The sequence below is a fragment of the Mesoplodon bidens genome (assembly GCF_964165515.1).
Source record: "Mesoplodon bidens genome assembly, chromosome: 7".
In the NCBI taxonomy this organism is placed as follows: domain Eukaryota; kingdom Metazoa; phylum Chordata; class Mammalia; order Artiodactyla; family Ziphiidae; genus Mesoplodon; species Mesoplodon bidens.
Genome location: NC_138164.1, coordinates 18463798 through 18490561, shown reverse-complemented (window position 1 = coordinate 18490561; position 26764 = coordinate 18463798). Strand labels below are relative to the sequence as shown.

At 47.4% G+C, this 26764-nt stretch overlaps 1 protein-coding gene across 1 annotated transcript in view; it reads right to left on the bottom strand.

Annotated features, from left to right (window-relative positions):
• TMPRSS5 (transmembrane serine protease 5) overlaps nucleotides 1–26764 on the bottom strand; it is a 37384-nt gene that overhangs the window by 1800 nt on the left and 8820 nt on the right. The window contains exons 2-13 of the mRNA XM_081240620.1: nucleotides 22877–23049; nucleotides 8963–9086; nucleotides 8477–8575; nucleotides 7866–7985; nucleotides 6617–6752; nucleotides 6155–6268; nucleotides 4613–4656; nucleotides 3759–3921; nucleotides 2631–2809; nucleotides 931–1029; nucleotides 464–606; nucleotides 19–171 (exon numbers count right to left, since the gene is read on the bottom strand). Coding sequence (XP_081096746.1) covers nucleotides 19–171; nucleotides 464–606; nucleotides 931–1029; nucleotides 2631–2809; nucleotides 3759–3921; nucleotides 4613–4656; nucleotides 6155–6268; nucleotides 6617–6752; nucleotides 7866–7985; nucleotides 8477–8575; nucleotides 8963–9086; nucleotides 22877–23049 — 1547 coding nt within the window. The remainder of the gene's footprint in view (nucleotides 1–18; nucleotides 172–463; nucleotides 607–930; nucleotides 1030–2630; nucleotides 2810–3758; nucleotides 3922–4612; nucleotides 4657–6154; nucleotides 6269–6616; nucleotides 6753–7865; nucleotides 7986–8476; nucleotides 8576–8962; nucleotides 9087–22876; nucleotides 23050–26764) is intronic.

Sequence of the window (26764 nt, the reverse complement as noted above, 5' to 3'; positions counted from 1 at the left end):
ACCTGCCCCCCGACTCACCTGCGCCGTGTCCTGGATCCAGTCCAGGAATTCGGCAACCTTGGCGTAGACACCGGGGTGGTTGGGCTCTGCGCAGCCGCGGCCCCAGCTGACCACGCCCACCAGGCGCCACGTGCCCTTGTCCAGGCACACCAGGGGACCCCCGCTATCCCCCTGCGGCATCCAGGCACCGGGACACAGAGAACAGGCAGTTAGTCCTTCCTGGTGGAGTGGCGGCAGACCACTCCCCAACCCACTCCCCAACCCCCGACCCCGGGGCCGGGAGCACACCCTGTATTCCAGGCGGTCCTGCTTCCAGGACGGATCCCGTCTTGCCTCGCGCCCCCTTTCAACCCTCAGCGCGCTGCCCACTTGCCTGGGCGCGCCCGCTCGCGGAGAGGATGTCAGCCGGGCTCCCGGCCACAGGCCCCGCCCACCTCGCACCGGGTCCCCCGCCCGCCTGCACCTGGCACGCGTCGGCCCTCTGGTCCAGGTAGCCGGCACACAGCATGCGGGGCGTGAGGGCCCCACTGTACACGCAAGAGCTGTTGCAGAGCTCGGTGCTGAGCAGGGGCACCACCGTGTCCCGGAGCGTGTCCGACCTGTGGGCTGCGGGAGGCAGATGCGGAGATGGAGGGGCGCAGAGCAAGGCCCGGGAAAGCAGGGCAGCAAGAGGGCCTTAGAGGCCCCGGAGGTGCGGAGGCCCAAAGAGGGGAGCCCAGGATGGGAGCTGTGGACTCGGGGAGAGGAGGCAGGGGTCCGTCAGACTTGGGGGCTGGGAGCGAAGAGGAGGAGTAGACCCCACACATACACCCTGATGCTGAGGCCGTGGCCCTCCTGGGAGAAGGGGAGGAGGAGGTGCTTCACCTTGGGAAAGGATGCCTCCCCGACACCCACACCCCTGTGCACTCCGGGCCCTGGGAGCTGACTCACTGTGGCTGGGGTCAGTGTGGCCCCAGCCAGACACCCAGCACTGCGAGTCCCTTGGAAATTCCTGCTCTTCAGCCGGCAGGCACACGGCGCCCACGGTGTCTGCGGAGAGGCAGTGGTCCCGGGTCCCACTCCGGCTCGGCCTCCCTGCCCGCAGCCTGGGCAAAGGACCAGGGCGGGCATGTCCTCCACGCCCCCTCCTCAAACAGTCCTGGCTCCGGCCTCCTGTACAGCTGTGCGGGTCAGGCCCTGCCCCACCTGGGAGCCACCATTCACGCAGAGGACAGTGTGGAAACTGCAGTGTGCCTGGTGCCCTAGGCCGGGCGGTGTACACACGGTGCATCCCCACCTGGGGCTGATGGGGGATGGAAACTCCTTCTGGGTGTTTGTACCTAACTTCTCCTCATGAGGACCCATTTTGGATTTTCCCCAGGGTGTGTGGACCTTCTTGGGACATGGTTTCCAAAAGGGTGCGACCTGTCCTGTGGGCGGAGCCTGAACCTGATTTTACATAATGCATAGACCTGCCGTTAGATAAACGCCACTTCGCTGGGAGAAAGTATTTCCTCTTCGGTTCTCTTTCAGCCCCTCTTCTGCACCAAGGAGAAAGAGTCTGTCTGGTGCTACTCTGTGCCTCTCTTCACGCCTGCCCACCCCTTCCAAGCACAGAGAGAGCGGCCTGACGCGGCAGTTCTGCAGAGCACGGCGCCTAGCTGGGACCTGAGCACTGTTTTGCTTTCACTCTGTGCATTTTTGTGGTTATTATCTATTTAACATAAGTCATATGGATTCTCCAATTAGGCAGTAACTTAAAGTTTCCCTTTAAATATATTCATGTCAATTTAGAAGCATTAACTGTTGAACAACGGTGCAGAGAGCACCCATATACGGTAGAATTTGTGAACGGCATAGAGCAACCACTGTTGCTGGGGAAACCCAAAGCTCCAGGTAGCAATGGGAGGGAGGAGTGCTGAGTGTGTGTGTGTGTGTGTGTGTGGTGTGAGAGTAGGCGTGCACAGGAGTAGGTGTGCATACTTATGTGAGCCTTGCATGAGTGTGTGAGCGTGTGAGGGCATGCACACATGTGTGTGTGTGTGTGTGTGTGTGAGCATGTGTATCTGTAGGTGAGTGCACTTGGCACGTGTGTGTGGAAGAGCTGCCCTTCAAGGGCAGATGCTGTGGGGGAGATGCTCTGCCCCGGGAATTGTTTGCCTCGTGGACTTGAAGAGAGTCAATTCGCTCTCTAAAGGTCAGCATCCTTATCTGCATACACCGGCCTCAGCTCCCTGTCAGGTTTGTTCTGAGGATGGGGTGAAAGGATATTTGGTAAGGGAAATCTTATTAACCGTAACGTGGTGCTAGTTATTAACGGTTATCCTATTCACTGTCAATACATAGTTAACTATTATTCACTGTAACCCGGCTGGGACCTGGCACCGGCAGCCTGTTGGGAGATGGAGCCACTGAGACGCTCTCCTTGGGACCTCAAGGCAAATCCCGCCTGCAGCCCAGATGGGAAAAGGGCCAGAACCTTTGTCCCCAAAAGAGTGTGTGGAAGAGTTGGCGCCACCCCAGGTCCAGGTGATGCCAGAGTCCACGACGGTCACCAAATGAAGTGAACGTTGGGTTCACGGCACAAGGGGGTCTTAGGAACCCACGGGGCTCTCGCGCTCCCGGCACCGCCCCTCTCACCACAGCCTCACCTGAGAAGTGGAGCGGGGTCCGGAGCTGCAGGAGGGCCACGTCGTAGTCGTGACTCTGGGCACTGTACAGAGGGTGGGCGATGATCCGCTCCACCACAGCCCCCCGGTGTGGCCTGACCGTGCTGTGGCTGACCAGCCCCGCATGGACCCGCCAGCTGGACCGGCGGGACAGCCTGAAACTGCACAAGGGAGCTGAGCTGAGCCTGGGGGAGGAAGGGGCCAGAGACGTTGACATAAATGAGTTGGTGGGGGGAGGAAGCCAACAAGCGCGGCTGTTAGTGGGGGCCCCATCACCAGGCTGCAAGCTCCCAGGGCCCAAGCCTCTTAGAATCCCCCAGCAGCTGGCAAGACACTGGGCATGCAGTAGGTGCTTAATAAACGCTCAGGCACTGATGGAGAGAAAAGTGAGACACTATGATCATTGGCCACCACCCCTGCACTCTCCCGTATAACCCCCTTCAAGTTTTACAGCAAACATGGAAGGGCCTTGTGTGATTATCAGAGCTCTAAGCCGAGTCAGCAAAGCTTTCCTCAGTGCTGTCTCCCCACTTCCTAAGTGTGATCGCTGGGGAGGCACTTCGGCTCTCCCAGCCTCGGTTTCCTCGCTATAAGATGAGGATTACACCACCTGCCTTGCCCGCCATCAAGAGAAGAGGGCCGAAGAGCTCATTCATTCCTTCCCACCAGCATTTATTAAGCACCTACTATATTCCAGGCCACGGGGACAAGGCAGGGGAAAAATCAACAAAGGGATTCCGTGGTAAACAAGACTCTTCCCTGCCCCCATGGAGCTTCCAGTGTAAAGGGGAAGAAAGACATTAAACAAATAATTACATGGAAATTGATTTAATTACAGTGGTGATAAATGTTAAGAAGCATGGAGGGCTGTGAGTGTGAAAGCATTTTAAAAACTTAAAGACCGAACAAAACTAAAGCACCAATATTTTTATGACTGCTATTTAGGCAGAGCTGTTCTTGGCACCAAACAGGGAGAATTTCACAAACACCGCCCGGACCCACTCTCAGCAGACATGGGAGGAGGACAGTTCGACATTGTATACAGGACACACCAACGGCCAAAGAGAAAATGCTAGGGGGCACCTTCCCCCCAGCAGCCCCCAGCCTTGCCTGTGCACACAGTGCGCCGCGGTCACCACCCAGTGCGGGGCCAGCACGGAGCCCCCGCATGTGTGCCGGGCACCCAGGGCCACGCTGGCCTGCCAGGGCCAGCGCCCGGGAGCCACCGCCTGCCCGCCCACTATCTGGGAAGCCAGGGGCCTGGTCCCACACTCTGCAAACAGACAAGCACTTGTGAGATGAAAAGAATGCGGGGTGGGTGTCAGCACTGTGCTAACTTTCGAGGCCTGTGGTCCAGCGTGGATGGCTCCCATTTATCATTCCTGGCCCTAAGCATCGGGCGGGAAGCTGGGAATGTTGGTTACACATCCACCTGCCCCGTCAGGCGGTGCGCTCGCTGAGAGCAGGGGTGGTGCCTGCATCATCTATGGAGCCCCAGGATCTAAGAAAGCGCCTGTCCCATAGGAGGGGTCAAATGGTGGCATGTGGACAGACGCGTGGAAGGACAGATGCAGAGATGGCTAGATGGCTGGGAAGGCGGGTGAAAGGAACTCTGCAAACTGTCTCCCACTTGGCCCCTCTTTCCCCACCATCCTTAGGCTCCAGAAGCTGCTGTTTCCCCTTTGGGGCTCCCCCAGAGGCCAGGGAATGTCGGAGGCCAGGGCGGGGAGTGAGGCAAGGAGGTCATCCACCCAAACCAGTGGCTGGTGGCGAATGGGACAGAGGTGTAGATGGGGCTCTGTTTCGGCAGAACTGTGTCTGCAAGAAGGGGCCCTGCATGCAGGTGGGCAAGGAACCCCACCCCAGACCCAGCTGAGCTTCCCAGTGGGGATGTCCCACCGTGAGGGCAGCGGGGAGACGCCCTCCTCCCACCGCCTCCTTCCCGGACCCAGGACAGGACTCACCAGAGCATCTGAGGGAAACCACTTGACCAGAAGTACAGCTGTTCCTGCAAAACAGAGGCAGCGCCAGCAGGAAGCTGGGCGGGGGGCCCACCCCAGGCTGCACACCCACCGAGGGCCTGGGGGAGGGGGTCGTTGTTGGGGGGAGCAGAGGGGGCCTCTCTGTAGCCACAGCCACCTGCTTCTGACCCCACCCAAGTCCCCAGGCCCCTGCTTGTAGCAGGTCTCTGGGACGGCAGCTGTGCTCTGCCCAGTCGTCCCGGGCACATAGGACTTCGTGGTCCTCCAGTTGGATTTGGGCAGGGCCCACAGTTACAAATGGAGCGTTCATGAATGTGAAAATCCGGCTGTTCCCACTAAGGCCCCTGAGTAAATGTGTGCTCAGCGGATGAGTGGGTAAGAGAGTGAGTGAATGGACTCAGTTCTTTGCCCCATGCTGCGGCCTCTGATGACTCCACTCTCTCTCAAGCCCTGTGCCCGGCCCTGCGTACTCATATGCCTGCTCTCCTCTTTCTTAGCATAAACCTCAACTCCTAGGACTTCCCTGGTGGTCCAGTGGTTAGGACTCTGCACTTTCACTGCTGAGGGCCCAGGTTCAATCCCTGGTTGGGGAGCTAAGATCCCACAAGCCACATAGTTCAGCCTAATATAAATAAATAAATAAAAATTTAAAACACACTGTTAAAAAGGAAAAAAAAATCAACTCCTTTTGGAGCAAAGCCCTCTTTCTTGACTTCTCTCTTGCCCCCAGCATCCTAATGCCTGGATTCTACTAGTTTCCCAAATCCACGGCCCCTGGCTCTCCTGGCAGAGTCAGTCCCACCCCTACTTCCCTATTAAGGTATCTAAGACAGGGACCCCACGTTCCCCTGATCAGCCCACAGGGGACAGGAGCTGGGTAGGAGGGGACTGAGGTTCCGACGGGAACAGTGGTGAAGGGGTGAGAAGGCTTTAAGAGCAGGGACAGGAGGAGGCTGCTGGAAAGCTTGAGGACACCCAGGCAGGGTGAAAACCCGCTCAGCTTGCACCCACCCCCAGGATTTGGGGAAGGGGCCATCCCAGAGCCCTCTCTTCTCTGGAGGGTCTCCAGGTTCCAGACAGTCAACCATCTCTCTCCTGAGATAGCAGAATTATCCAAATAAAGTGTGGCAGGGGTGAGAGGGACTAGTTTGGAGACAGGAGCCTGGTTTCAAGACTTGGTTTGGCTGCTTATCAGTTCTGTGACCTAGCACAAGGCCCTTTACTTCACTGAGTCTCAGTTTTCCCACCTGTAAAATGGGAATAGGAGTACCATTTCAAATCCTCTGACAATTACACCCAATCCTGCCGTTCTTGTGAGGGGCAAATAAGATGATGTATGTGAAACATTGGTGGGCAGGGCTCCTGTGAGCTGAGTTAGTAATTTCTAATTGGGAAATATTCCTCTTTGTTGTCCTATCTTACACCTCCAGTGTCCTCACCACCAGGCTCTCATGATAGTAAGATTTTTGCTGGATTGTTCACCAGGAAGTGAGGGACATCACTCAGCCCCCTGAGAAGCCCTACCTGGGCTGCCACACCTCCTCCAGGAGGCCTCCCAGTCTAGGAGAGAGCTGAGCAAACTGCCTGGAGCTGTTGAGCCTGATGTCAGACAGGTTCACTGCCTTGTGGTCTGTGAGTCTTGGCAGGAGAAGGGAATAAAACGGGAGGAAATCAGCTTTAAACTGACGATCAGCACGAGAGATGGGGGTTAAGTATAACCGGAATATGATACTATACCAGTGTAGTGACTGAGCAAGACTTTGACAATGACCTCTTCTGGGATTTATATTTGTTAAAAATCAAGGATGTTCAAAGGAGAGAAACAGACTGGGGCGCCATCATGCCCAGAGGCCAGGAGATGACCAAAATGACCTCTTGCCACTTCCTGGGTACTTTGATGGTGACAGACAGATAGAGGTCTTCAATGCTCCTCCCCCACCCACCAGCTCTCCACCCTCCCCAGGCCCCACCTCTGGCCCCAGCTACCTGAGATGCCCAAGGCTCCGGCAGATCCGTACCCCCAGGGCAGAGCTCCAGCCCTCGTGGCAGACCAGAAGCCAGTCTGGCCGGGCCCTCACCTGCACTTCCAGCAAGAAGTCCTCGGTGTTTATTCTGAAAGACACTGAAACCACAGCATGAAAGCCACATCCCACCTGCTGTGGGATGGAGGGGCAGCATGGGCAGGGCGAGCCGGACCTGGCCACCATGGGACCTAAAGAGGCCTTCACGATAGCATCTGGGTCACCCCATATCAGGCTCCCTGTTCCCCAGGGAGCCAGCCGGTTCCGAGAACAAAATAACCCCTCTTTGCGCAGCCTTTTAGGTTTGTGTTTTAACCAAGTGCTTTTAAACGTGCTCCATCACTAAGTGTCACAGCGACCATGTGGGGTGAGAATTCCCATCCTCCACATTCTGCAGAGGGAAGTAAGGCACGGAGGTTAAGCGACCTGTCCTAGGTCACAGGATCTGCAAGTGATGGATCCAAGTCTTCTGATTTCAAATCTCATGACAATACTAGTGATGGTTCCTGTTTATTGAGCACCTGCTTTTTCCACGCTCTGTGCTAAGCCCTTTTATTTTATGCTCTTATTATGCTTCAGACTTCATGCGGTAACTATTTTCATCTCCACTTCATGGAGAAGGAAATGGAAGCTCAAAGCAGTAACGGAACCAAAGGCACACACGGCTAGCAAAAGCAGGCTCCAAGCTGACCCTAACTAACCTCTGTAACTGATTCTACCCGCAGCCTTAGCAGCACCGTATCTGCTGACCCTCAACTCTTTCCTGGAGAGGAGGGGACAAGATTTGAGTGCGGGATGCGGAGACAACGTGGCGAGACGTTCCCAGCCCTCTGTGCGTTCTCTGCCCCTGGGCCCAGACCCTTGCCAGCCCCGCGCTGGCCCCGCACACACGCCTGGCCCCTCTTCCCCACCGTGCAGCCTCACGCTGCCCAAAGAGCGAGTTGCCATCTCTCCTGGCAGCCTGGGCTCTTGGCCGTGCCCCAGCTAGAGATCAAGACCGTCCCCCAGGAGTGCTGAAAGCCCTAAATCAGAGATCAGCTCTACAAGGCTGGGCCGTGGCTCCACCCTCACGGTACGGGAGACACAGGTGGGTGGCAGTGAACTCGTGGCCCTTCAGTTTGGTCCTCTTGCCCCCAGCCAGAAGGGAGGACCCCACAGCTGTGCAGGGCCCCGGGGCCCAGGTGGGAGTCCTGCGACCTTGGGGCGCGGCCCACCTGCTCTGGGAAGCGAGGGGATCAGGGCTTCCTCACCGCTGGCCTCCGAGCAGTTTAAGCTCATCTCATCCTGCAGGGTCCCGGGAACAGGCTGAGAGGCAGCCGGCCACAGATACAGCGCTTCAGAGGACAAAGACAAGGAGAGGCTGGGGGAAGGAAGGGATTCCCCTAGGAGGGGGCCAAGGAGAAGAGCAAGGGACCTGCAGCAGAGCGAGGCAAAGGCAGCCTCCGGGGGCTCCTGACCACCCTGCCCGAGGCAGCCCCCCGCAACGTGCAGAAGAGCGCCATTGCGCTCTCAATGTCTCTGTCTGTCTCTCTCTCTCTCCCTCTGACTGGGAAAGATCTCTTGGAGAAGCTTGACAAGGGCCTCCCTGGACCATCCACTCGAGCACATTTCTCACTGTAGGACTGAAATGTTCTTCTTTACGGAGAGCCCGAGTCCCTCCTGCTGGCCCATCACCCCGTTTCTACTTGCTGTCTACTCAGACTAGACAGAAAAGACGCTCATCCCACCTGCCTTGCACACCTGCTCAGCACCTGCTCCTCCCTCCCAGCATCCCCCAGATCCTGTTCGTTGCCCCTCCCCTGCCACTGAAGGTCCCAGCACTGACCTAGAAGCCAGGAGCCAATGCTTGCACCAGCCAGCAACACCAGGGCTCCCAATACTGCCCAGCCGCGCCGCCCTGTGCACCAGCGCCCTGCCCAAGAGACTGCGGGGGAGGAGGGCAGAGGAGAGTCTGGGGACCCTGCCTCCGCCTGCCAGCCGCACTTCACCCCGAGGCACCACCCCGGGACCAGACAGCCACCGACTCGCGGCGGTGGTTTGCCCCACTGCCCCTGCCCGCCTCGCCCTGCCCCATCATCCTGGGGTGGGTAGAGGGCAGAGCTCTGATCACTGGAGCCTCGGAGCCCACTCAAGCCCCCAAATGGGAAACAGAGCAAAAGCAGGTCTGGGATAAATAGTGAGACAGCCTCTCACCATCAGTCATTTAAGGCTAACCTGGGAAGATCTGGGGAAAAAGAACCTGGAGGATATAGGAAGATTGTCCCTTCACTGCCCCCACCCTGTCATTCCCCGATGGCCCAGTCTGGCCTACTGGCTTGCTGCTGGGCCTCGGGCCTCCGCAGTGGGTCTCCTGGCTCTGCTCTGAAGATCCAGGATCCTGGACTCTCCTCTGCATACTGAGCCTCCATGGGGGCTTGACCATCCAGCATCAGGCTCTGGGGAAATAGCTGTCAGTCACTCACCAAGGAGAGAAATCACCACTGACCACAAGAAGTCCCCACTCTCTAACTCCAGCCGGGCCCTCGTTGCCACTTGTGAGCCTTTCTTCACCTTGGGGACTCCATGTGTGTTCCCATAGAGGCCCCTCGGGCCTCCCTGCTCTCCTGGAGCCCCTAGCCCCACCCACCTTTCTCTCACACAGCCAGTAAGTGTCAGAGCAGAGACCTGAGCCCAGATTGGGTCAGCTCCAAGGCCCGCACTCTTCACCACCCCCTCACCTTGGTTCCCACCAGCATGGAGGACATCCACTGAATCCCTCAGCTTCCCTCCTCAGATCCTAAGATCCCATCCTTCCTCATTCTATCTTGGAGGAAAAACTGCCCCTCCCCTACGAACTATGCATTCATTCACCCAGTAAATAGTATTCAGCCCAAGTGGACAGTCCATGGTGGGGGATACTGTAAGTTCAAGGTAAATTAACACGGACCTCCACAACCACCGCCTCAAAGAACCTACTTGTGAGTCCTGAAGATAAGTCATGTAAACAAAGCAGCACAAGTTCAGTGACAGAAGAGAAGTTCAGTTTAACTAACACTGGAATTCCAAAGGAGAGCTTACTTCTTGTTGGGGAGCTCAAGAAAGGCTTCCTGGAAGAGGCAGCCTCTGAGACAGGCCCTCATAGATGAATAGGGTTTGAACTGACATATATGGTCATTGGGTGTTCCAGGAAAAAGGTGTTGAGGAGGCAAATGAATGGGAGTAAGAAAGCATAGAGTGGGGTAGGTCAGACATATGCCTAAAATTCATGTGCCATGAAGAAGAGTAAAGGAAAGTAAGATCTTGGCAAAAACACTGGACCAGCAGTTCAAGGCTAGGTCTATAGCCTACGATATGAACTTGGTAACTCATCAGCCCTCCAAATTTCAACTTTCTCCTTTATGAAATAAGAGTGATAACCCCTGCTACCCATTGAGTAGTCTCCCCCATCTAGCTTTGTCTCCATTCCTTCTCTATGCCAGAGCAATCTTTCTAAAATGCAAACATTAGCCAGTTAACACCATCTTTAAAGTATCTAATGATCTTTGTAGCCTTCAGGGTAAATCCAAATCTCCCTTGCATAGCTCACAGCATCCTCTGTGATCTTGCCCCTCCTCACCTCTCCATCCTCATCTGGCAGCACTAACTCCTCCACAGCGTAACTCAGGGTGATACTAACACACGTGCCTGTCCCTAGCAGCCTCACACACTCTCACACCACGGAAGCATGGCACCTGCTGTCCCCTTCCCCATATACTGACTCCTATGACCTTGCAAGACTCAGCTTAAGTGTCACGTTTCCAGGAAGCTTTCTTCAACGCAAGTAGCACCTATTGTGACCCTCTATTATGCTCATTTACTTCTCTCTCTCTCTCCTTCCTCTCTGGTCTAGGCATCCCAGAGTCTAGCTCAAGGCCTAACACAAAGTGGGAATTCAGTTATTGCACATTGAATAAAAGGAAGGAAGGAAGGAAGGGAGGGAGGGAGGGAGGGAGGAAGAAAACAGATTATGTGGCTGATAGGGTTTTATAAAGTACAACACAAATATTAAGTATAATAAATAATATATTAATAATAAATACATATAAACTATGGGTCCTTTCTTTAATGAATTTATAATCCAGTAAAGTAGAAAGAGTCCCTTAAAGTTGAAGTAAGTCCTGTCTCCCCTGCAGACCACCTTCCCCTGTCAACATGGCTTGGTCTAGAGAGGATTCTAGAGCATGTTCAGCCTTTCTTCCTGTCTCAGTATCAAGGGAGCCTGGCTTGAAGTTCAGCCTCTGAACAAACTGGCCTCACCTCGGGAGCTGCCTCACCTCAACACTCACCTGTCCAAGGCCATGTGGTAGCCTGCAAAAATGGTCTTTAATGGTACAGGACTTCTTCGTCCTTTTTTTGAGGAGGAGTTCATGTAATAATGACTTGCTAAGTGCTGCCTACAGGCAAAGCACCTGGCTAGGCATATGGGGGACAAGAGTGGGAAATAAAAGTCACACCTGGGGAAAACCAAACCAGGAGGTTGACCACACTGGTCCCCTCTAGAGCCCCCTCTCCTCTGCACCAGAGCTGCCAGAGGAGACTCCTTCCAAGAGCCTAGAATTCCAAGGGTGGGGTCAGGGGTGGGAGTAGAAAGAAAGAGAGGGCAGAGCAGGGTGTGGCCTTACCATAATGGTCCGTGGCACCAATGCAAAACCTCAAGTTCTGCTAGGTAACGTTCTGCTCCTGTTCTTGGATCAGCATTGATTAAATAGCCTGGCCAGCTTGGTTAGAAGATGAAGTCTCCCTAGTTCACACATGGCTTCTCCCTTCACCGTCCTCCACACACACACACACACCAGAGAGACAATGAACTCTGCTCAGAAAGCATGAATAGATCCCTTGTTGCAGGAAAGGGAGTCAAGGGCTAGCCTGGGCTGGGCAGCCTCAGCCCCTCCCATCAGCTAACTGGAAGCTTAGAAGCAGAGAAAAAGGTTAAGAGGAGGAGGGGAAGCCAGCTACTGTTGCTCAGCAACAAGATCCCTTGTGCCAAAAAGTGTGCCCCATGCATACTGGCACAGTCCCCCCACTTCCTGCTGATGGGGCTGTATTCAAGAGACTGATATTAGCATTTGTTGAAATGTTTCTGAGTCCTCTGAATGATATCTCAGTTCTGTGTGGGTTGGCTTTTCCAGCAGTCTGGGGCTATCACCATGTTGAAATTGGGATGTTGATGAGGGATCTTTGTGACCTGTCTCCTCAGGGCTGCACCAGTTACTCCAATGCCAGGGAAATGGAGCCTCTCCACCCCCACTGCCCTGGGGACCAGTTCCTATAGGAGACCTCAGTGCTATGTTGCTTCAAAGCACAAGGTGGCCCAGCTGAGCCCGGGATGGGCTGAACACACCTGGGAGCCATATCTCTTTAGTCAAGGAGGAAGAAGAGGTCCCAAGGAAGGGAAAGACTGGAGTGGCTCCCCTTCCTCCAAATGCCTCTCACAGATCCCTCAGATGAGACAGTTAAGAACAGGGGCTTTACAGTCAGGCCTTCATCCAACCCCAGTTCTGCCACTTCCCTTACTCAGCCTTACCTGTAAAGTTATGATAATATTACCTACCTCATAGGATTTATGCTGGAATTAAATGAGCTATTGAATATAAAATTCTTAGCTTTATAGCTGGTATCTAGCACAGACTCTATTCAGTAAATATTAGCTGCTATTATTATTATTAATGATTACTGTTGAACCTCACTCACAATGAAGGAACAGAGGTCAGCTATGAGTCACAGAAGCAGGAGGAGAACATGGTGGCTGGAGCTGAGAAGCTCTTGGCTAAGTGCTGAGGTCTCCTAGGACAATACTCTTCAGCCTACAAATCTGTATACTTACTGTGTGTCAGGAACTAGCCTGGGCATGGGGAATGAGTAAGTCACAGGCTAGGAGCTTGCAGGCTGGGAGGAGAGACAGGAACAGATATAAAGAACTGTTTTGTTTTGTTTTGTTTTTTCTTATAAAAAGTGAAATAACAGAAGCTTGAACACAGAGGTATAGGAGAATAAAGGAATAGCTGACTCCTTTGCTCAGAGGACCCAGAGAAGCCTTCACAATGGAGGAGACATTTGAGCTCAGTTTTGAGAAATGAGAAGGCAATCATATAGAAGGGCATTTCAAATATAGTGCAGGGATGTCAGTGAAAATGGGCAAAGTACCCCCCCCCAAATTGTCTCCTCCATAGCAATGAGAAATCTGCAAAAAATTTGTCAGAATTAACTTTTTTAGAACTCTGGAAATTAACCAAAGGCTTATAACAATATGGGAAGAGTTTTTTAGAGAAAAATGACAGACCACAGCTAACATCATACTCAATGGTGTAAAGCTAAAAACTTTTCCTCGAAGATAAGGAACAAGACAAGGATGCCCACTATTGCCACTTTTATTCAACATAATATTGGAAGTCGAGTCAAGTCAAACTGGGCAAGCAAAAAAATAATTAAAGGCATCCAACTTGGAAAGGAAGAAGTAAAAACTGTCATTATTTACAGATGACATGATATTATATCTAGAAAACTCTAAAGATTCCATCAAAAAGCTGTTAAAATAAATGAATTCAGTAAAGTTTCAGGATTCAAAATCAATAAACAAAAATCTGTTGTGTTTCCATAGACTAATAGCTATCAGAAGGAGAAATTAGGAAAATAATCCCATTTACAATTGCATCAAAAAGAATAAAATGCCTAGGAATAGATTTAACCAAGGAGGTGAAAAACCTGTACACTGAAAACCATAAGACATTGATACAAGAAATTGTAGAAGACACAAATAAATGGAAAGATATTTTGTGCTCATGGATAGGAAGAATTAACATTGTTAAAATGTCCATACTACCCAAAGCGATCTAGAGTCAACACAATCCCTATCAAAATTCCAATGGTATTTTTCACAGAAATAGAACAAACAATCCTAAAGTTTGTACAGAACTACAAAAGACTCTCAAATAGTCAAAGCGATCTTCAGAAAGAAGAACGAAACTGGAGGCCTCACACGCCCTGATTTCAGACTATATTACAAAGCTATAGTAATCAAAACAGTATAGCACTGGCATAAAAACAGACACATAGATCAGTGGAACGGAATAGAGAGCCCAGCAATAAACCCATGGTCGATTCATTTGTGACAAAGAAGGCAAGACTATACAATGAGGAAGGGTAGTCTCTTCAATAAATAGTGTTGGGAAAACTGAACAGCTACATAAAAGAATGAAACCAGACCCTTATCTTACACCATACAGGAAAATCAACTCAAAATTTATTATAGACTTATATTTAAGACCTGATACTGTAAAACTCCTAGAAGAAAACACAGGGAGTGAGCTCCTTGACACTGGTCTTGGCAATGATTTTTTGGATTTGACACCAAAAGTAAAGGCAACAAAAGCAAAAATAAACAAGTGGGACTACATAAAATTAAAAGGCTCTGCACAGCAAAAGAAACCATTAATACAATGAAAAGGCAACATGTAGAATGGGAGAAAAATTTGAAAATCATATATTTAATAAGAGGTTAATGTGCAAAATATACAAGAACTCATACAACTCAATGGCCAAGAAAAAAAAAATCCAGTTTTAAAGTGGGAAGAGGGCTGATGACTCTGAATAGGCATTTTTCCAAAGAAGACATATTGATGGCCAACAGGTATATGAAAAGATGTTCCACATCACTAATCATCAGGGAAATACAAATCAAAACCACAATGAGATATCACCTCACACCTGTTAGAATGGCAGGCATCAAAAAGACAAGAGATAACAAGTGTTGGCGAGGATGTGGAGAAAATGGAACACTTGTGCACTGTTGGCAGAAATACAAATTGGTGCAGCCACTATGGAAAAAGGTATGGAGGTTTCTTAAAAAATTGAAAATAGAACTACCGTATGATCCAGCAGTCCTGCTTTTGGGTATATATCCAAAGGAAATGAAAACAGGATATGGAAGACATGTCTGCACTCCCATGTTCACTGCAGCATTAGTCACAGTAGCCAAGATGTGGAGAAATCTGTGTCCATCAGTGGATGAATGGATACTGAAGATGTGGCCTATATAAACAATGGGATACTACTCATCCATAAGAAAGAAGAAATCCTGACATTTGCAACAACAGGAATGGACCTTGAGGGCATTATGCTAAGTGACATAAGCCAGACAGAGAAAGACAAACACTGCATGGTATTGCTTACATGTGGGATCTAAATAAAAAGTCAAACTCACAGAAACAGAGTAGAAAAGTGATGGCCAGTCTGGGGGTGGGAGAAATAGGGAGAGGTTAATAAAAGTGTACAAAATTTCTGTTATACGATGAATAAGGTCTGAGCATCTTATTCCTCTTATAATTAATGTAAGTTATAACATGGATGACTATAGCTTATAATGATGTAATATATAACTGAAATTGGCTGAGACAATAGAACTTAAATGTTCTCACCGAAAAATGAAAAGGTAAATATATAAGATGATAGATGTGTTAATGAACTAGATGGAAGGTACAGATAGCAAATCATGATGTACACTTTAAATATATTACAATTTTATTGGACAATTATACCTTAATAAGACATTTTTTAAAGAGTGATTCTAGATTAAACTGAGGTTAGCCTCTTCCTGGCTGTTGTCTCTGCCTGGCTGTCCAAGAAGTCTCTCTTCTTTATCTCTCTGATACTCCTTCCATCCAAGATGAGCCATTCTGGGTTGCCGTGGCAACTTCCCTGGTTTGGACAGAATACCCACCTCTAGAGTGAGGTAGCAGGAGCCTAGGGTTCGAAATTTAAGGAGGCACTCACTAGCAAATGGACTGTCAGCACTTGATTACCTTAAGAGTGATGCCTCCTTAAATCATGTGCCCTAGTGTGCCTTATCGGAAACCAGCTGAAGCAGAACCCCTCTGTGTTCTTCCCCTGGTAATTCAGATGCAGTCTCACCTTAGTCCTGGCCCTGCTCCCTGGCCTTCTCCCCAATGATACTCCCTGACTCCCCAGTACCGCCTCTACAGATGAGCTTCGACTCCTGAGCCTTGAGACCCTTGCTTTCTCTCCTTCTTCAGCCACTACTCTCAAAAACAACAAGGGATTTTTGCAACTGCCCTTCAGCTGTGCTCTGACACCTCCAGACAGATAACACTGTGATCTTTCTCCTCCACCCAAAAGGAAAGACCCATGTGCAAGTCATACAGAATTCTCAGACCTATAAAGTTCTTTTTTTTTAACATCTTTACTGGAGTATAATTGCTTTACAATGGTGTGTTAGTTTCTGCTGTATAACAAAGTGAATCAGTTATACATATACATATGTTCCCATATCTCTTCCCTCTTGCGTCTCCCTCCCTCCCAACCTCCCTATCCCACCCCTCTAGGTGGTCACAAAGCACCCAGCTGATCTCCCTGTGCTATGCGGCTACTTCCCACTAGCTATCTATTTTACGTTTGGTAGTGTATATATGTCCATGCCACTCTCTCACTTTGTCACAGCTTACCCTTACCCTTCCCCATATCCTCAAGTCCCTTCTCTAGTAAGTCTGTGTCTTTATTCCCATCTTACCCCTAGGTTCTTCATGAACTTTTTTTTTTCTTAGATTCCATATATATGTGTTAGTATACGGTATTTGTTTTTCTCTTTCTGACTTACTTCACTCTGTATGACAGACTCTAGGTCCATCCACCTCGCTACAAATATCTCAATTTTGTTTCTTTTTATGGCTGAGTAATATACCATTGTATATATGTGCCACATCTTCTTTATCCATTCATCTGCTGATGGACACTTAGGTTGCTTCCATGTCCTGGCTATTGTAAATAGAGCTGCAATGAACATTTTGGTACATGACTCTTTTTGAATTATGGTTTTCTCAGGGTATATGCCCAGTAGTGGGATTGCTGGGTCGTATGGTAGTTCTATTTTTAGTTTTTTAAGGAAACTCCATACAGTTCTCCATAGTGGCTGCATCAATTTACATTCCCACCAACAGTGCAAGAGTGTTCCCTTTTCTCCACATCCTCTCCAGCATTTATTGTTTGTAGATTTTTTTGATGATGGCCATTCTGATCGGTGTGAGATGATATCTCATTGTAGTTTTGATTTGCATTTCTCTAATGATTAATGATGTTGAGAATTCTTTCTTGTGTTTGCTGGCAATCTGTATATCTTCTTTGGAGAAATGTCTATTTAGGTCTTCTGCCCATTTTTGGATTGGGTTGTTTGTTTTTTTGTTATTGAGTTGCATGAGTTTCTTGTAAATCTTGGAGATTAATCCTTTGTCAGTTGCTTCATTTGCAAATATTTTCTCCCATTCTGAGGGTTGTCTTTTTGTCTTGTTTATGGTTTCCTTTGCTGTGCAAAAGCTTTGAAGTTTCATTAGGTCCCATTTGTTTATTTTTGTTTTTATTTCCATTTCTCTAGGAGGTGGGTCAAAAAGGATCTTGCTGTGATTAATGTCATAGAGTGTTCTGCCTATGTTTTTCTCTAAGAGTTTGATAGTGTCTGGCCTTACATTTAGGTCTTTAATCCATTTTGAGTTTATTTTTGTGTACGGTGTTAGGGAGTGTTCTAATTTCATACTTTTACATGTAGCTGTCCAATTTTCCCAGCACCACTTATTGAAGAGGCTGTCTTTTCTCCACTTATCAAAGATAAGGTGACCATCTGTGCATGGGTTTATCTCTGGGCTTTCTATCCTGTTCCATGGATCTATATTTCTGTTTTTGTGCCAGTACCATACTGTCTTGATTACTGTAGCTTTGTAGTATAGTCTGAAGTCAGGGAGCCTGATTCCTCCAGCTCCATTTTTCATTCTCAAGATTGGTTTGGCTATTCAGGGTCTTTTGTGTTTCCATACAAATTGTGAATTTTTTTGTTCTAGTTCTGTGAAAACTGCCAATGGTAGTTTGATAGGGATTGCATTGCCCACTCTCACCACTATTACTCAACATAGTTTTGGAAGTTTTAGTCACAGCAATCAGAGAAGAAAAAGAAATAAAGGGAATCCAAATTGGAAAAGAAGAAGTAAAGCTGTCACTGTTTGCCGATGACATGATACTCTACATAGAGATTCCTAAAGATGCCACCAGAAAAATACTAGAGCTAATCAATGAATCTGGTAAAGTAGCAGGATACAAAATTAATGCACAGAAATCTCTGGCATTCCTATACACTAATGATGAAAAATCTGAAAGTGAAATCAAGAAAACACTCCCATCTACCATTGCAACAAGAAGAATAAAATATCTAGGAATAAACCTACCTAAGGAGACAAAAGACCTGTATGCAGAAAATTATAAGACACTGATGAAAGAAATTAAAGATGATACAAATAGATGCAGAGATATACCATGTTCTTGGATTGGAAGAATCAACATTGTGAAAATGACTCTATAAAGTTCTTTTAAAGAGACCACTGAATCTACCATCTCTCCTATCAGAGGAGAAAACTGATGCTCTGAAAGGTGAACAAGCCACAGCATATTGGAGGCCATCCAAGCCCAAGTCTCCTGACACCTGGTCCAGGGTCTTCCCACTCCCATACATGCCCCACAAGCCACTTATTCACTAAGCCGGCAGGCTTAGAGAGAAGAAATTCCGCCTGTGGACCACAGCTCCGGCCAGTGCCTATGGAGTTCCATCGTGATCATGATCTCCCCTAAGTGTCTGCCAGTGAATGACAGCTTCAACCCTTGTTTGTGGATTTAAGCCTGCCCGTGATCTTCTCTGACTGCCTCCCATACGGCTTTCAGACTTGCTTAAACAGCCTCCATAATCACTCTCTCTTTATCCTCTGGAGAGGGAAATGTTAGTGCTCCAGGTGGAAAGCATGCATGGTGTAACATGCAGTCTGGAGATTCTGGAACACTCTGTACATCCCCCTCAGTCCCATCCCACTCCCTTCTTTGGCTTTGTCTACCAACAATGCATCCCCCATCCTCATCCAGTCTATCTGTAGCATGTATGCACGGTATCCCCAGATCCCCTCAAACAGCCCCCACCTCCTTCAAGTTCAGTTTGCGTCATCCCACTGAGGTTAGTTCAAGCCACCAGACCCTCTACTGCCATTCCACAGCCTAATGAGGCCCAGGCACATACCCTTTCCATCCAGCCCTCTGGAGAGTGGTTTTCTCAATGAAGAAATGAATGACTCCTAAGTCTAATAAGAGGGAAGCTTTAATGAGTGAAAATTGGGAAAACACTAGATCCAGTTACCTTATTCCAGACCATTACTCATATCGATAAGCAGTGAAGAAATCCCAAGTGTCTGTTGCCATATTGCTTGCTTTGGATACAAAGAAATGGATAAAAGTGTATTTAGAAGGAAAAGAAATCTCTGTGATCTCATATGGTAATCAGCTGCTTACTCATTAGCATACTGTCTCTGAGCACTCTCTTCTGTCTTGTTATTCTGACTGAAGTCTAGAATAGGGGATGCCCAAGGAATTGTGGAGGGCAGCCCCTCAGAAGGGTCCTAAAGGGCCTGGAGGTGACACCTACTCAGTCTTCTCCCCTCACTGCCCCCTTCCCTCTCCAGCAAGACCCCACTGGCAAGAAGTTTGAGTTTTTCTTGGCAAATAGAAATCTGGAATATCTTGGGCTCATCTTTGCCTGCTCCCAACTCCTCACCTTCCATTAGTCATTCAAACTGTTCATCTCTCAAATCTACCCCTCTCCCAAACCCACAGTCCCCTGCATGACCATCCACTAGGATCTTCCCCAGAATGACTGTAACAGCAACCCAGTTGATCTCCTGCCTCCAGTCTATTTCATTCTATTCAGTCTGTACCTTTACTTCTTTTCAGCCAATCCAGATGTTCAAGTATCAATATGGAAGGATAAAATAAATGAAAATGGACCCTTCTTTTTTCTACCGTGCTGCCAAAATAACATTTCCTAGAGCAAGTCTAAATAGATGAAAAACCTTCCATGGCTCCCCAAGCTCCCATGATAAAAGCATTCATTCATTTATTAATTCATTAATTCAGCAAGTGTTTGTTGGTCCTACCAAGTGCCAGGCACTATTCTAGATTCTGGAGTTACATTAATGAATGAATCAGGCAGAGCCCCTGCCCTCAAGGAATTTATAGTCTAGCTCCGTCAAGCCAACAATTAGAGTGCAGTCTCTGATGGGGAAGAACAGGTTGTAGTGGGAGCACCTAACTTACACCCAGGGTGTCCTTAGCATGGCACGGAGGGTTCTTTCCAAGTTTACCCAACATACTTTTCTAGCCTCATCTTTTTCCTCCCCTTAAGCCAGTCACTAGTCCTTCTTAGACTAAACCACAGCACCTGTGTTCATGCTGTCCCCTATTCCTGAAATACCCTTCCCCCTTTTACTAATTAATTATTTTAGTCCATCAGTCAGCCAATATATATTTATTAAGAATCCCTGCCTGGTTTGAGTTTGCTGGTTAGTGGGAGGAGACCCACATGAATCAAAGGACCACAGAAAGTGCACAATTACAGCCCTGAAGAAGTGCTATGAGAGGTACAAGGTGCTAATGAGAGCATGTAACAGACATATGACTGAGTCTGAAGACTCAGCAAAGACTTCTCCAAGGAAAGGGTGATTGGGCTGGGATCTGGGGATGGTGAGAGTGCTCCAAGCAAAGTCAACAGGCAAATTCCCTGTGGCAGGAGAGAGTGAGGTGCCCTCAAGGGACTGAAAGAAGCCAAAGAAGCCTCTCTCTCCCCATGTGGGATCCTGCATTCCTAGGAGGAAAGAGAAACAAAGCCACCCTTGTTCAAATCTTCAGACAAAAAAACAAATTACCCAACCCATATTCTAGGAAATGATTTCTAATCTACAAAGAACCATCCATTGTTTCCAGAGTGGGTGAGTGAAGAGAAGAGATGAGCAGAGGCTGGAGCGGTGGGTAGGCCAGATTAGGCAGAGCCTTTAGAGCCAAGGTAAAGATCAGTCCTTACCCCCAGAGCAATGGCAATCATTTTTAAAAAGCAGCCCAGGGACATGATCAGCTTGCCACCATCCTTTAAGACCCAAGTCAAATGTCCCTCTACCTTCCCAACACCCCAGACAGTCCCCACCCTGGATCGCCCCTCTAGCAGCCCATGCACCACGCGCACATGTGACACGTGAGGGTTACTCAGTGGCAAGTCCTCAACATCAGGGACCCTGTCCTCTTCATCTTTGTCCTCTCAGCTAGCACATGGTAAGTACTCAGCACGTCTAGCACATGGTAAGTACTCAGTAAAGATTTGTTGCGGCAATCAACCAATCAACATGTGTAGTTGCCAATTTTATTTCCTCCCCTCCACCATCCTGCCCAGCCGGGAAGGTTCTCCCCTACTGCCTTAGTTCAGACTCCTATGATCCCTTGCCTCCTAAGCAATCTCTCTGCCTCCCTTCTTTCCCCCTCACAATCCATCCTCCAAGTGGCTACCAGGTTTCCTTCCTAAACAAAGGTCAGACCAGACCACTCTGCTCCTTGCATAAGCCTTCACTGACTCCCCATTGCCTGCAGGATCAAATTCAAATTCTTTAGGCTAACTATTCAATGCACTTCATGATCTAATCTCAAACTAATCTTTCTGGCCTCATGTTTCATTGCATCCTTCCTTCCCTGGACCTTATATTCCAACTACATTCAAAATCCTACAATATTCCTTAAGCAGAACTCCACTCCCACCCCCATGCTTCTGCTTAGGCTGTACTTCCCTCATGTTTTCATAATTGGAAAACTGCTGGTGCTTCAAGAAATAGCTCAACTGCTAACCTATCACAAAACTTCTCCTCTCATCCCCAAAATCCAAAATTAATGGCTTCTTTTTTTGTATAAATATAGTTATTCCTAGCACCAGGCCCAGTAACCAACACATCATAGTCCCATTCTGTCCCTGCTCTGCACTCTCCCCCATCAGCCACTAAGGCAGCCCTGAAGAGTGGGAAGGACAGGAAAGCAGCTCTCTCTCCCCATGTGGGATCCTGCATTCCTAGGAGGGAAGAGAAACAAAGACACCCTTGTTCAAATCTTCAGACAAAAAAAAAAATTACCCAACCCATATTCTAGGAAATGATTTCTAATCTACAAAGAACCATCCATTGTTTCTGAACGATTTCTCAAGCTCAGAAATAACATATCAAGTTTCTAATTTACATACTTTAATAAAAGTGACCCCCCAAATTGCTCATTTTGTTTAGTAAAGACTTCTTTTTCACTTTGTTTAAAAGCCATTTAAAAAAAAGCCATTTACTTTGGGAGCTGTTCAAATTTATATCTGAAGACCTAAACTTATGAAATGCTCAGCTGAATATGGACTGTGAGAAGAATTCCCCACATGGTGAGTCAGTGCTGTCACTACTGGACACAAAGGGCTTTTTTCATCTGCTTTAATTAAGACACAAAGGGGTAGCAAAAAATATCAATTATGTGGTTGATTAAAAGTACTTTCCTAAACATCTGCTCCAGGTCAGCAATAACTAACACTTTAAATCAATGTTTAATGACTGACATGACTGTAAAATCTCGTGCAGAGAAAATAAGTCACTCTATCCATGTGCAACTTTCTTTGATACCCACTTTGTCACCCACTGGTCTTTTCTTTCTTCTCCAAGACTGCCTTTCATCAATTATCTAAAGTCCATCAATGGCTGACTGCACGCAATGGGGGTGAGCCACTGAGCAAAATTCTCTGCTCTCTTGGAATTCACAGTCCAACGCAGACACGCACATGCAGAACATAGTCAACAAAATGGCCCCAGTAATATGTCATACTGTACATCTGCAAAATCAGATTTTTCTTTGTTTTTACATCATCTTGTCTGGAGACAGCTCCTTTGAAGTTTATTTTGTTTACATGACCCCCCTGGGAGGTAAGCTAAGCAGGGACTTCTATCTCCATTTTTATTGGAATATAGTTGCTTTACAACGTTGTGTTAGTTTCTACTATACAGAAAAGTGAATCAGCTATCTGAATACACATATCCCCCCTTCTTTGGATTTACTTCCCATTTAGGTCACCGCAGAGCATCGAGTAGAGTTCCCTGCACTATACAGTATGTTCTCATTAGTTATCTATTTTATACATAGTGTCAATAGTGTATATATGTCAATCCCAATCTCCCAATTCATCTCCCCCCACTTTCCCCCTTGGTATCCATATCTTTGTTCTCTATGTCTGTGTCTCTATTTCTGCTTTGCAAATAAGATCATCTATACCATTTTTCTAGATTCCTCATATATGCGTTAATATATGATACTTGTTTTTCTTTTTCTGACTTACTTCACTCTGTATGACAGTCTCTAGGTCCATCCACGTCTCTACAAATGACCCAATTTTGTTCCTTTCTATGGCTGAGTAATATTCCATTGTATACATGTGACACATCTTCTTTAGACATTCATCTGTCGATGGACACTTAGGTTGCTTCCATGTCCTGGCTATTGTAAATAGTGCTGCAATGAACATTGTGGTACATGACTCTTTTTGAATTATGATTTTCTCAGGGTATACGCCCAGTAGTGGGATTGCTGGGTCATATGGTAATTCTACTTTCAGTTTTTTAAGGAACCTCCATACTGTTCTCCATAGTATCTGCATCAATTTACATTCCCACAGTGCAAGAGGGTTCCCTTTTCTCCACACCCTCTCCAGCATTTATTGTTTGTAGATTTTTTTGATGATGGCCATTCTGACCACTCCAAGGTCACGCTGGTGGGCCAAGTGACGGGGGCAACACGTAAGTCCGAATCTTATGACTTTAGATCCAGAGCTCTCTCCCCCCTTTCCAGGGCTGCCTCCCACAGACCTGGGAAGACTACAGAGAGACTGACAACATCAGTGCCCTTGGAGTAAGAGGCAGGTCTAGGGCTGAAGTTTAGGTGGGGGAGACAGGAAGAGGCTTGAAGAACTTGGCCAGATTGGACAGGCGGGGTGGAAGCAGCTGACAAATCCAGTTGAAGGGGATTTTCAGAAACCTTTTAAATTATGGGAGAGAATGGACTTGCTATGTGGCAAGATGAGGAAAGAGGCAGATGAAAATGCAGGGCCTTGACTTTGACTGTGGTTCCCATATACTTTTGAAAGACACATCCAGGGGAGGAAATTCCAAATGCCAGTTCATCTTCCCTCTCTTTTCCTGCCAGAACAGGAGCGAAGTTCTTAGGGCTTGCAGCTGCATCAGGGATGCCTGGGATCAGCAACGAGCTCTGCCAGTCTCATCTCTGATCTCTGCCAGTTCGTGAGCCAGAGTTACGAAGCAGCTGTCCCACTAACTTGGCTAATTAAATTTGAGCCCGCTGAATGCTTTATTGACCTCAAGCTCACTCCAGTGAGCAGGCGCACTTGGAAGGTGACAATGTTCATGGCTGTTGGTTAACAGATTAAATAGAATGGTCACAGACAATAAACAGTGATAGGAAAAGTCCCCTCACTGTAAACAAAGCATCTAAAGTGCAGCAGCTAGAGTGTGACCTGTAGGTGATTTATCTGATATTATGGGTTGAATCGTACACCCCCCAAAACAAAAAACTTCATATGTTGAAATCCTAACCCCAGTGCCTCAGACCGTGACCTTATTTGGAGACAGTGTCTTTATATAGGTAACCAAGTTAAAATGAGGTCATTAGGATGGGCCTTGATCCCATATGACTGGTGTCCATAAAAGGGGGGGAATCTTAGACAGAGGGAAGACAATATGAGAGACATGGAGAGAAGATGACCAAGGAGAAGACCTGGAACAGATCTTTCCCTCACAGCCCTCAGAAGGTAGCAATTCTGCCAACACCTTGATTTTAGATTTCTTGCCTCCAGAACTATGAGATGATACATTTTTGTTATTTAAGCCACCAAATTTCTGGTGCATTGTTATAGCGGCCCTCACCAACTAATATATCTGGGGACACATGAGAGCCAGAAAGACCCCTGGGTGAGAAGGAAGTTGCATGAGAACAATGAAAAGAGCATCAGCTCTGGAATCACACAAACTCGGGTTGGAACCCTGACTTTGTATTACCCACTGTGTGTCCTTGGGCATGACACTTAACCTCTCTGTGACTTGATTCCTCGCCTGTAAAATCAGGACAGTAGTATCTTTCTCAAAGGAGTGTTCTTAGGATGAAATGTGAAAATGTAGTCTTTGGCATCTACAGATCCAGGTCACACATGGCCCTTCAGCAACTAGGTGCAGTCACCAGCATAAATTCTGACCAGCTAACAACAGAGATGATAATGGATATGAGTCACTTGTGTAAAATAACTACAAAGTGGACAAGAGCCTGATATTACCAAACCCTCTATGGGATTCTGTGAACATTATGATGAATGCTTCCCTTCTCTGTTCTTTCTGCCCCACTATATTTATCACACACTTGCTCTTTCTCCCTCTCCCTCTGACTGGAGACCAGATTTAAGCTCAGAAGTCCCTCTCCTTCACTTCTCCTGCCAGACTTGGACCAGAGGAGAGAGTTCATTCAACAGCCTCCAGGGCCTGCCTCTCACCACTTCACTCTTGAGCTCACTCCTGCAGACAGCCAAATAGATTTTGAGAAAAAGAATACACTTTGATTTGCCTTTTTGGATGCCTGGTTTTAGGGAAAAAAAAAAGCTTGTTACTTAAACCCTTCCACCTCCACCCCAGAATAATAATCATCATAACAAAACCAAATGGAAAACCACTTCCAGTAACATTAAGGTCATATATTAGTAAAGCCCTATTTGTCCAGATTTGTTGGGAGATTGGCTGTTTTGGTAAACTGCCCATTCTATTTAAAAGTTATCCTGGAGAGGGCAGACAGCAGAAACAAGAAGATACAATCCTGCAGCCTGTGGAACAAAAACCACATTCACAGAAAGATAGACAAGATGAAAAGGCAGAGGGCTATGTACCAGATGAAGGAACAAGATAAAACCCCAGAAAAAAACCAAATGAAGTGGAGATAGGCAACCTTCCAGAAAAAGAATTCAGAATAATGATAGTGAAGATGATCCAGGACCTCAGAAAAAGAATGGAGGCAAAGATCGAGAAGATGCAATAAATGTTTAAAAAAGACCTAGAAGAATTAAAGTACAAACAAACAAAGATGAACAATACAATAACTGAAATGAAATTTACACTAGAAGGAATCAATAGCAGAATAACTGAGGCAGAAGAATGGATAAGTGACCTGGAAGACAGAATGGTGGAATTCACTGCTGCCAAACAGAATAAAGAAAAAAGAATGAAAAGAAATGAAGACAGCCTAAGAGACCTCTGGGACAACATTAAACAAAACAACATTTGCATTATAGGGGTCCCAGAAGGAAAAGAGAGAGAGAAAGGACCAGAGAAAATATTTGAAGAGATTATAGTCAGAAATTTCCCTAACATGGGAAAGGAAATAGCCACCCCAGTACAGGAAGCACAGAGAGTCCCATACAGGATAAACCCAAGGAGGAACATGCCGAGACACATAGTAATCAAACTGGCAAAAATTAAAGATAAAGAAAAATTATTAAAAGCAGCAAGGGAAAAACAACAAATAACATACAAGGGAACTCCCATAAGGTTAACAGCTGATTGCTCAGCAGAAACTCTACAAGCCAGAAGGGAGTGGCATGATATACTTAAAGTGATGAAAGGGAAGAACCTACAACCAAGATTACTCTACCCGGCAAGGATCTCATTCAGATTCAATGGAGAAATCAAAAGCTTTACAGACAAGCAAAAGCTAGGAGAATTCAGCACCACCAAACCAGCTCTACAACAAATACTAAAGGAACTTCTCTAAGTGGGAAACACAAGAGAAAAAAAGGACTTACAAAAACAAACCCAAAACAATTAAGAAAATGGTCATAGGAACATACATATTGATAATTACCTTAAATGTGAATGGATTAAATGCTCCAACCAAAAGACACAGGCTTGTTGAATGGATACAAAAACAAGACCCATATATATGCTGCCTACAAGAGACCCATTTCAGACCTAGGGACACATTCAGACTGAAAGTGAGGGGATGGAAAAAGATATTCCATGCAAATGGAAATCAAAAGAAAGCTGAAGTAGCAATACTCATATCACATAAAATAGACTTTAAAATAAAGAATGTTACAAGAGACAAGGAAGGACACTACATAATGATCAGGGGATCAATCCAAGAAGAAGATATAACAATTATAAATATATACACA